The sequence below is a fragment of the Etheostoma spectabile genome, chromosome 2 (assembly GCF_008692095.1).
Source record: "Etheostoma spectabile isolate EspeVRDwgs_2016 chromosome 2, UIUC_Espe_1.0, whole genome shotgun sequence".
Lineage (NCBI taxonomy): Eukaryota > Metazoa > Chordata > Actinopteri > Perciformes > Percidae > Etheostoma > Etheostoma spectabile.
In genome coordinates this window covers 21772412-21784433 of record NC_045734.1, presented here as the reverse complement: position 1 = coordinate 21784433, position 12022 = coordinate 21772412, and the positions used below count along the sequence as shown (strand labels likewise).

At 38.5% G+C, this 12022-nt stretch overlaps 1 protein-coding gene across 2 annotated transcripts in view; it reads left to right on the top strand.

Annotated features, from left to right (window-relative positions):
- Positions 1-8673, top strand: part of gcgrb (glucagon receptor b) — a 48641-nt gene extending 39968 nt beyond the window's left edge. For both annotated transcript variants that reach the window (XM_032530757.1, XM_032530747.1), the window contains 7 exons: positions 665-824; positions 1733-1793; positions 2002-2071; positions 4415-4503; positions 4608-4752; positions 5985-6026; positions 6392-8673. In XM_032530757.1, coding sequence (XP_032386648.1) covers positions 665-824; positions 1733-1793; positions 2002-2071; positions 4415-4503; positions 4608-4752; positions 5985-6026; positions 6392-6814 — 990 coding nt within the window. In that variant the 3' untranslated portion in view covers positions 6815-8673. The remainder of the gene's footprint in view (positions 1-664; positions 825-1732; positions 1794-2001; positions 2072-4414; positions 4504-4607; positions 4753-5984; positions 6027-6391) is intronic.
- Positions 8674-12022: the final 3349 nt, after the last annotated feature.

The following is a 12022-nucleotide window of genomic DNA, read 5'->3' as shown; positions in this document are numbered from 1 at the left end:
TTGGCATTTCTTTAAACCAATCACATCGTCATCTGCGGCGCTAAGCGCCTCATGGAGCCCCAGTGCCGCTGTAAAAAAGCTTTGGGAAGGAACTTGTTTTGGTGGATCATGTGTACGTTCAAAAGTTGTTTTAGTCGTGCAGCGCTAAAAACTTAGATTGGACACAGAGTCTAGCTAGCTGTCTGGATTTACCCTGCAGAGAGTAGTTAACCATAATCCTCATAAATCGACCAGAGTTTAAAATTCCAACACAAAGAAAGCAGAAGGTAACGGACATTTGGCCGAAAAGAAGGGCACCCAGCGGAATTTCCGGCGTCATTGGAGCAATCCCAGAATTGGAAAGTTGTGGATATAGACTACATTAGGTATAAACAATAGTCAACTTAAAGTGTCCTGTAAATGTGATTTGCTTTATGCCGAGGTGCAGGTGTATATTGTAGCTTTAACTGTTGTGAAGGATGATGAACAAGGAAAGAAATATACTGTATGTGGATGCCAGAATCAAAACATTAATGGGAAGGACAGCTCCTGAACATTGTATTGTGCTGCAGCACAATGTAGAGTCAATTCAACTGAGCTGAAAGCAGAATACAAAAAGTACCAAAATTTCACCTTGACTTATTGTTTGTATCCCCACAACCCTTGTCATATTTTTGTGTCTCAGGCTGTTACGTGGTGCCGTGGTGCCATGGTGATGATGCAGTACAGCGTGATGGCCAATAACTATTGGCTGTTGGTGGAAGGCATCTACCTACACAGCCTGCTAGTCATCACTGTCTTCAGTGAGAGGAAGTACTTCTACAATTACCTGGCCATTGGCTGGGGTAAGAACCACAGCTCTCACACAGTGACTGAAATCACATCATAATGATGCTCCACTTATTACAGAATCTGTATTTGTGGGCTTTTCCGACAGACAAATATTGGTCAGTTTATTGAGGCGAGTAAACAGGATTCTGATTAGTAGCAAACAGACTCTGTCATGCCGTTCAGATATGGTTAACAGGTATGTATATACATGCAGATTAACGATCAAATACAGAGCAGCTGTTTGGACAGGTAATTGTAGAGACAAGAAAAGTGGGAGATGGTGCAGGTACTGTGACAGATTTATTTGTAACTTGCACAATTCCAAAATGTAAGAACACATTCATCAGCCCAGAGCCACTTTGGTTCATCATTTCAGACCTGCTTTCTTGAAAACGTCTATCTCTAAATAAAGAATTATTTCATCATGCTCATATTAACTTTTCAACTTATTATTCTGATGAAGCAACTTCGTTATACAGTATAGTTATCTTGAGGTAACAAATCATGGTCTTGCCACAACTATTAAATGGATTGTCCGTCGGATGTAAGTGAGTTATTGTAACCCGACAGGACAGTTCATATCCGCAGAAGAGACCAGGTTCATGAACGGATTAAATTCGGCTTTGCACACGCAGCAAGCATTTTCATATTAAGTCGTCATCGCGTTAGAGGAGAAAAGATATTTTGTCTTGAGATGTTAAGGTTTTCAAGTCATCATCATAAATGGTGCTAAATAATACAAAAAAAACATGTCAACATGATCACTTAGTTAAAGTATATATATAGCGCAAAAAATTAATGTAATTAAGTCTACCAGGAGCACAGCATCTATGATGTCATGGCTAATCCAGTAAAATGACAACTTTATGTCCCAGAAGGTTTGACTCTGTTGACTTTCTTGTTTTACCTATGTCTTTCTCAGGTGCACCACTTGTATTCGTGTTGCCGTGGATCACAGTGAAATATATGTATGAGAACGAGGAGTAAGTTGCTTTTCATGAGGTCACATCAAATGAAAGGCAGTTTAGATGTAACACCTTTTATGTGTGCATTCATAATATAGTGTTTAAATGTGTGATGATTCTTTGGATAAAGTGAAAAGATCAAAATCAAAAGTACAACGGCAATATGTTAGAATGTTAAGTGTGTGCGTGTTTGTGTGTGTGTGTGTATGTGTGTGTCTGTGTGTAGGTGCTGGGAGAGGAATATTAACATGGGATATTGGTGGATCATCCGTTCTCCTATACTGTTTGCTTATCTGGTAAGGCTGTCTGCATCTGTCTGTTTGTCTCGTACTCTCATATTCTTTGTCTGGCAGTCTACAGTTGAACAACTTAATGAAGAAAATTCAAATTGAGAATGTGCTGGCATGTGATTGAGCTACAGATGCATATAACACGTACGCACACACACACAGCAGCTGACATTCCCCAACTGTGTCTTTGCAGGTTTCAGAGATACTGAAATATACCAAATGCTTGTGTTTGGGTGCATGTCTTAAAGTATGTAGAAAATATTGATTCACCTTAAAAGTACACCTAATTTCCAAGTTTTCAATTTCATCTACACTCTCCCCACAGAGTACTTTAGATTATGTCTACAGAAAGCCACTCTGTGTAGTCAAGTGTAGCAACTAACCATGATTTAATGCAGTAAAAAAATATTCAAATCTGCCAGATGTTCAGTCAAGTGTTTTGTCTAATTTTAGATCTCTAGGGGTAGACGGATTGTGATGTGACTTTTTCAGGCTCTTCCTGCAGCGTAGTAAATACAGCAAAACACTACTCATAGTTTAAGTCCATCGCACTATTAACCCTTGTACTTTCCTGTCAAAAAAGATGCTCTGATGTCCTTAGACAAAAGTGTCTGTGTCAAAAAACATACATATACTGTAATAATATATTTTTATTTTCCACTTTCACTAAGTCAAATATTTATCACCAAATTTACTTGGTTTACATAATACCCCTTTTGTTGTTGTTTTTTCACTTCTTTTTTTTTTAAATATCTAATTATTTTCTGTACAAATGCTTTAGGGATTTCATTTTTCACTGTCTGGGATATGTCAATGATTGCCAACAACATTGATGTTGAGTCACAGCATCAAACACTGCAATGCTCCATTGCAGAAGAGAGGAAATCAGGAAAATAGGATGTAGTAAAAAAAAATAGGATGCAGTCTAAATCAATCTGGTAAAAAATAGTGAAAACTAAAACTTTGAAGCCAGGGTTTTAGATGAAAAGCCTGCATGATATTATGCTTTAAGGAATGTGTGTTCTTGTGTTCTTGTTCTTAATTTTTTCTATTGGCTATGTAGTCATTATCGACTTATTATAGAAGCTGATGTTGAACTTTCAAAATTCAGAAAAAAACACATCTTTGTCAAAATGTAGACAAGATTATTAACACAGCCACAATTATCAAAAAGTTAAAAAGCCAAAATTGTCCCTAGTGATTAACGTCACTGATTAATTTACAAATAAATCAGAATATAAGGACTGGGAGTATGCACTCTTTTTTTGTGAAACATTTATGTCAATACAGATTTTTTTGTAAATCTTTAATATTCAATATGTCAATAATGTGCTTGGAGTTCCTGTTTTTCTGTTCTTTTGCTTCTTTTTGTTTTTTGTTTTTGCTTTAGATAAAACTAAAAAGATTAAAATACGAAAAAAACTTGCAACAGCTTCACTAGAGTAAAAGCAGTGAGAAAATCTGACCTCAGAAACTGAAATCGAAGTAATTAATTCACGTAGATTCACACCCTAAACTATCGTTTCAATAATATCTTTGGTTTTCTACAAACACACACACACACACAAACACAAACACACACACACACACACACACACACAACAGTATTAAGTTGTGGAATTCCTTGTGCATGTTTCTTGCCTCTTGTTCCCATAGAACAAACAACCTTATGATGGAAAACACTTATGTCACAAGCGCACATTAACACTAACAAGAGTAACCTTTCTGACCTCCTCTAAAGCGTACATGTGCACGCGCACACAAACACACACACAACACACACACACACACACACACACACACACACACACACACACAGAATTATTCAGAAACCCGTACATTTCCTGGACTGTTTAAGTCGCACAGTTTGTTCCCTGTGGAAAAAATTCTCTTTATCTTTATCTCTGAAATAGTTGCTGTCCAGTTGTGGAACTTCATATGTCATCCTCCAGCAATCCCAAACACAACCCTGTTCACACACACATATTCACACCTAAATAAACGGCATTTGTGTGCACTTAAAGACACACACACACACACACACACACACACACACACACACACACACAAACACATCTGACAACATACACACGTTACCAAATTTGGTAACTTATATTCGTTAATAACTTGAGTGCTGTATAATTAATGTTCTCTGTCATTGGAGAGGGTCTGCACTAGATCACTGTGTGTGTTTGTGTGTGTGTGTATGTGTGTGTGTTCAAATCCCACAGGGCACAGAAAGGCATTTTCGGGAGTCTCTGTCTTAAACATTATGTCATCTTAAAATCTACAGAACATATTTTGCAAATTGTTTAGATAATTTAACTCTCCCTCTCTTCCTCATTTTAGATTAACTTCTTCATATTCATAAGAATTATCAAAATCCTGATGTCTAAACTCAGAGCTCATCAGATGAGATACACTGACTACAAGTTCAGGTGAGACTTAACTTGAATCTTGAATCTTACCTGACAAAGGTTGTAACTTAAATGAGCAGTGGATAACCTTTCTGCTTTCTTGTAACATTCTTCCTCTGGTCCAGATTAGCAAAATCCACTCTGACTCTCATTCCTCTGCTCGGAATTCATGCCATCCTCTTCACCTTCGTCATTGATGAGTCTGTCCCTAAAGGCTCCATGCTGCGCCTCATTCGCCTCTTCTGTGACCTGCTGTTCAACTCTTTCCAGGTCAGAGCTCAACGTAACTGTTTCAGGAAGCAGTGACTGTATTGCGTTTTGTCAGTAAACCAGTGTGTGTGTTCTTTATATTTATGTAGAATTATAGTTTGCTCCTCTTATTTAAAATATGCGGCTCTGGTAGATGTTTGCTATTAGTCATGCTGTGCAAACACCGCCTCTTTCATGTGAATGCGCGTGCATTGAACTAGTTGTTAACCACCATCGTGACACAGCTTACGCAGGACTGCGGTTGTTAGGTTAGGTGAAGCCAGGTAACTAAAAGAAATCTAGGGCATGTTGATCTTGAGTCATAGTATAGGGCCTGTAAATATAGTAAACATGGATGGAAACAATCCATCCGCACCGCATTTTTTGGCAATGACGGTAATGGCGTTATTAAGATAGGAAGAGTGATCAATAATATTACTCATTACTGAAAAAAGTAACGTTGTTATATAAAATGCCGTGATTTCCATCACTGGCTACCTTCTTTGGCGCATTACCGCCACCTGAAGATCAGTTGTGACCTAAACTAGCAAAGCATTTATCTTACCAAGTATCACTAAGTATTGCTTTTATAGCCTGCCTTTGTGCCTCATACAGGTATAAAAGGTCCAAAATTGATGCATTGAGTTACAAATAATAACATAACTAAATAGTGGGGAATATGGTATAGCTCTTTCCCATGTTTTTAATTACCTGCTTTTTTGACGACAATGGAGTTTCATGACACAAAGGTTGTAATTATATGTTAAGGTTATATTTATATAAGTTGATAATAATAAAAAATGAAAACATATTTAGAGCTGTGTCCTTTTAAGCTCTCATATTTTGTTAGTTTATAGTTGTATTTTGGGTTACTTCTAGATGCTTAAATGTTCAAAAAACGTAATTTTTTTCATACTGTCTGTCCAGTCTGCTCTGATAGGTTAACGTTCCCAGGTCTGACACATCTGCACTATCTGCATTTTTGCACCGTCATGCAGATGGGGAATGCACTGTACGTGATCATTTAGTATAGTTATACTGTATGCTATATAGTAGTAGACATTACAACATACGGAAGAGTCCGGACGGCTTATTTAAAGGCACCATTTGTGGGAATATCTCTGTGGATGTGAGATTTGATAATTTCCCAGTATTTACATAGCACCTTGACCTGCTTTATAAAGAAAAAGATTTTTTTCTTTTTTTTGGTATCTGGCGTGACGGAAATTTTTAAACTCTACTTTCTTTTTCAGGGCTTGCTGGTAGCCATCCTGTACTGCTTCGTCAACAAAGAGGTGATACAGATGTGCTTTCATTTCAAGCACCACCTAAATTTAATATCTGCCTTTGCTGCAGTTCCTTCCTTTCCTTTTGTAGAGACAATACATAAGACATTTATGACACACATGTTCCTGTTGTCAGCCTATATCAGACTTTTTGTATCCCATAAAGCTCCATCTTTGTTCAAGTTCCACTCTATACTTTTGTTTACAAAGTGAGACAGACACAACATCATCCATCTGTCCATATATCCATAGTATTTGGCAAGAGAGCAAGTCAATCTAATGAAGTGCTCAGCGTCTTATTTATTCTTCATCACAAATCTTCATGTGTCTGTCCTCTTTCTGCTCTCTCTATCTGCTGTCCCATCATCCCACAGGTGCAGTCAGAGATGTTAAAAAAGTGGAAGAGGTGGAAGCTGGGTAAAGATATCGATGAGGAGTACCGCCACACCCACAGCCACACTCCGCACATCAAGAGCGGCAGCATTGCCACTGGCAATCTGCCCTATCTCCAAGACAACAATGCCAGTGATCCCGGCGGTGACTCACCTCGCCTCAACAAGGTTGACAGAGACCCCACCTGCTCCACCGCATTGGAGGACAACCGCCGACTAGTTGTCTCCTACAGCAACGGGACAAGGAAAGGCGGGCTCGCCAAGAGCAGACACACCCTGCAGTTCTCTTTCCTGCTACACCGAGGCGCTGGCAGTAACGTGACCACTACCACAGAGGACGCGCGTTTGCAAGAGAAGGTGCAGTGCCGCACGTCCCCTCTGGACGGAGAGGAGACAAATGTATGAAGACAATATGCTCTGAGGCATCTTCACGAAAACTCTTACTGTTTGTGCTTATCGATGTTTCGGATCAGTGTTTACCATGCGCCAACAAAACAGCCTGAGTGGGAAGTCAACGAGCAAGTAACCCACACAGATCATAACGTTTTAACCTGCTCAGCTGCAGATTAATATTTATTGTTTTTGGGACATTAAACAAAAAATCACTTATTGACTTCAGACATTAAGAATAATAAAATAAATTAAAAAGAAACTTGTGTGTGTGTGTGTGCGCGCGTGTGTGTGTGTGCCTGCGTGTGTGCGTGTGCGTACATGGAGGACTACCATTTCGCCAACTCTGCAACTAAACTCTGCTCACATCTTTCCATCTGTACTGTTACTGCCGTTGTGAGCTGCGTAAGTGTTGTTTGTGAGTTTGCAGCACTGGATGCTTATTTCTGGTAGCCTACTCTCCTACCAAAACAAAAAAATCAAAAGTGTCACTTTTTAAGGGGGTTTTATGAAACAGAATGAGGACTTCACCAAGCATGAGTCAAGATGCCTTTTCTCATATACTCAGATTCTCATATCTAGATGAAAGAAGAACTGAGAGACTAGACATCACTGACTGTCATCATGCAGTGCTTGCGATGTTGAGGCCGAGGATGGATGCTTTGATCTTCAGAGAGACTATAATGTTTAAGTTATTTTGGTTTTAAATGAACAATGCCAAACAAGGAAATACTAAGAAGCCATGATGGGATTTATAATAAATCAGTTGGATTAACCAGGCATCATATCTACCTTTTCATGCACATTCCTTCCTCCCTTTTTGTTAATAACAACTCCATCCTTCGCCTTTTGAAACAGATTTTCCTGACTGAATGTATATGAACAATGGAGAAATTTGGGGTGGAATAATTATTAAAGTGTATGTATGTAAATAGAAATATGCCCATATCACTTGCATTTATGAGACATAATTTGCATTTTTTATTTGTCTTCATGCAGAAAATTCTATTCTCTATATTTTAGTTTAGTGGATGAAATTTTTTTTTCAGTGTTTTAGTGTTCGTTCATAAACCAAAGTACCTCACAAAGTATCTTGCATTATTTCATAACATTGTACAGTAGACTATGGCAAACACAGAACCTAAAGTGATTATCTACACAATAGAAAAAGTAATTTTATGTGCCAGAAAGGTTTTCATTTCATATAAAAAAATAAAAAAAAATTCTGAAACAAGAACGACATTTACAACAAAGTAGTCTCTATTCATGACGTTCCATTTTGGGATTGTTCCGGGGCCACATGAAAATCTGCCAGATGCGTGTTGGAATTTTAAACTCCGGTGGATTTATGAGGACTATGGTCAACTGCTCCTCAGATCTCTGGATGGTAAATTGAGACAGCTAGCTAGACTGTCTGTCCAATCTGAGTCGTGGAGAGGTTTCCGGAAGTGGAATGTCAAGGATACAGACTAACAAAAGAGTAACCACCTGATAATTATTTTTTATTATAGCGTTAGTTATATTTTTCTGCAGATTGGATCAGGGATCATATTTCATCACTCAGAAAGCTAAATGTGCCACACAGAACCACTTTTATAATTTTGGATTAAGAAAATGGGTAAATTAAAGGATTGGAGTTTTTAAACTTATAAATTTAGTTCAGAAATGGCCTGGGTTTAATTTTTGATATTTTCCAAATTTGATCAATTTCAGTCACCCGAGAGCCAACAAGGATTTTCACAAAGGGATTTCTGATGACCTTTTTGATCAAGGATTGTAAACAAATATACAGTTTGAAATGTAACGGAGCCAAGAGCACTGTAAATATTGATAAAAGTAAATGCCGGTATTATAAAGACAAAGACGTGGGTGAAGGGTTGAAAAATGAAACACAAAACATGATTGTACCTCCCTTTTATTTAGATGTTGCAATTGTAAGAGTGGGCCCGCAGTAAACAATGTCATGGCAGGATGCAAAAAAGTTTTATATTAAGCCAAATTGCTGTGTCTCGTTTGTCTCTGTGGATGTGATTAAACTGAATTATGTCAACAATCAAGTGTCAGTGTATTGTGTGAATTCAACATATGAGAGAGAGAGATATGTCGTTCCTCCGCAGCGAGTCTACTGTCTGCTGTTCGTGAGCTGACACAAGCTGGCACTTTTGACAAATTTGTGAGTAAAGTAAGTAGAGTTACAATGCATACCTAACTGACAATTTGTGGCAGCTGTTACAGCAGAAATGTTTTTGAGTAGAAAGACATCGGCTTAAATTTGGTAGACATTAACAACTAAAGTCATCTCCGTGTGCACACTGTATGTGCATGCATATCACAGTGCAGCTATTCCACATCATGGTTGACTGCAAAGCCAATCAGTGGACTGACTATCAATCAACGCACGTTTCTATTTGAAATGACTGCAACATGAAATTCTAATAACTCCTCTGTGTCTTGTCGCGCAGCGGGTCATGAATTATGTATTGGTTGCTCACACATGTCCAATAATGTGTGTGCAGGTGTGTTCATGTGTGGGATTGATCTAGAAATCTCTCTGAAAACACCTCCTTCCCCATCCTTTTATTTACATATAACAGATAACGTAAACAAATGGAGCCACCTCTTTGCGTGGTAGGATAAACCCCGCGGAGAATATTGTTAAGCACGGCTTCCAATTTCTTTCTGGGAAATCGCTTGACTTTCACAAAACGTAGCGACTACATAATGAGATTGGTATGTAACGGAGACATATTGTAGGGTATAGACAGAATAACCATTTTGAAATAAATAAGTGTGATATGAATTAATGCATTCAAGATTCATGAGTGATTATTTATAATGTTAAGATTCCATGCTGTTTGGTCTCTTTTGTGTTATGGTTCAATACCCTCACAAAACTAAATGTGGAAATTGAATCTAGAAAGTTTGTAACAAGACAAATAAATAAAAAAATACTTTCATTCATTACATAAAAATAAATACTCAGGTACTGTACCACTGTCCTACTGCCGCCAGAAGCACAATTTGGTCATTGTCTATTTACACCCCTTAGAGCCCCTTTAGACAGTGCTTCTGCTGTTGTTTTGAACTTGCTTTTGGGATTTCTCCACAAAGTTGAACGGCCCATATTGCCTGGAGCGCTCAGCCCCTCGAAAGTCCTATAAACTCCCTTAAAATGTAGTGTGATGGTTTGTGTCTTGTAACATCTTAAAAGTGAATGTTAAAGCTATTCCTTCATTTTTACAATAGGACTCTTGGGACTATGTTATTGACATGAATGACTAAGGCTGAATCCCATTCCTTCCCCTTACCCCTTCCCCTTACCCCTTCCCCTACCTTTTGCGCGTTCACGCGGCACCTAGTGCCGGTCCAATACGTATTACGAGCTAGGGGTAGGGCATAGATCAAGGGCTGTATACCCCTACGGATCTAGTGTGGACGCGACCTCACTAGAAAACACACAGGCAGTGTGTGGCTGCTGCATCAACCAGAGAGACACATGAATGTAAGCCCTTTGACTATGTGACAAGAAATGTGTTCAAATTGAGTTAAAAACTTCATGCGGTGGTTCTCTCAATGTCAGGTTGGAGGCTTGGACTCAAGTGCAGGAAGACGAGGCGTGACGAGACGAGAGAGAGGAGTTTGAAGAATTAATAATGTAATGAAGCACAAAGAGACTTACAAACTTGTAAACAGGAGAAAATAATCCAAAAGAAACAGAAACACAGAACACGGAAGAAACAGGGAAAAATCCAGGAGCACAAAAACACAGTAAATCACAGGACGGGAATCTTCACAAAAGACGGACGACAAATTACGACAAACCAACAACAAACACAGAGGGCTGGGGAACAGGTGAAAGGCATCAGGGCGAGGCAGACAATCTCAAAGGCGGGAAAACACAAGACAGGAAGTGAAACAAGACATAACATAGGAGAAACTGAGAGACTACAAAATAAAACAGGAAACTAAGCATGGAACATATAGCTTTAAGGTGAGACTAGAAACTTAAAACAACAAGAAAACGGATAATAAATAAACACAATAAAACAGAAAAACGTAAATGTCAGAATGTAACTGTAGGCAGCTTTTAATTTACTTCCCAAAGTTGCATGTTTTGGTTAATTGCCCAGTTTGAGCTTTGGAAATGTGTATTTTTCATTTGGATATAGTAGTAGATGTGTGGCATGTTTTAACAGTTATTATTTGCAGGGTTTTGGGATTTACTGTATTGTTTTAACATTTGTTAAACTGGGACTGGGAATTAGGATTATAAACTGTGATTGCCTGGAACACAAAACAACGTTTCATCATGGCTGAAGTAGTTTTACACATTTCAATTCAATTTTAACCCTTGGCCTGTATCTACTATATTTAAGTTAAATTTGTTACCATGCACATTTTTGCCACATTGTTTGGCAAATGAAACTCAATTGTCCTCTTTGCTTTTGGCAGCAATGGAATTTCAAAAGCCTAAGTTGTGTGTAAAACCCAAGCCAAGCTGTTACAAACATAACAAATAGTGGATTCTGTGTTGACTCTGCCCTTGCAGGGATGATCTATTTTAAGGACTGTCCTATTATTATAACTACTGGGACCAGCTAATGCTCCAGATGAGCAGTGGTGATGTTGCAGGTCTACAGGGAGGATTGTGGGAAATACATTATGTAAAAAGAGGGCCACTCAAAACATATAACAGTGGTCAAAATCTTCCATACATCCGCTGTAAAACTGTCCCTCGGGATCACTCTGGTAAAGCAATCTGTGAGAAGTAGATTCAGCTAACTGGGGAAACAGTTTATAGCAATATTTTAAATTTCAGCACAGACTCACAGCCAACTGGATTGTAGATGTTTGAAAATATATCAAATCCAGGTATGTATTAAATCTCTACCACAATGGAAATATACAGAATGAGTTGTGCCTGCTTTTTTCTCAATTCTGGTCGATTAGAGTTCCAGACAGTCCATCCAGGCTTACGTCCCAATTCTCTCCACCAGATTCACTTCTAAGAGATGGAGCAGATCACCATTACTGAGTGCCATCTTCAAAACATAGGCAAGTATGATTACTAGATGAATGATTGAAAACCCTTTTTAATTTTGAATGAATAGCTGAATCCAATTACCCACAATGGTTCCCTGATCTTTAGTGACTGGGATTTGGTTTGGAATTCCCAGCATTTTCACCTGTGCTTATGTGTGTGTGTGTGTGTGTGTGTGTGTG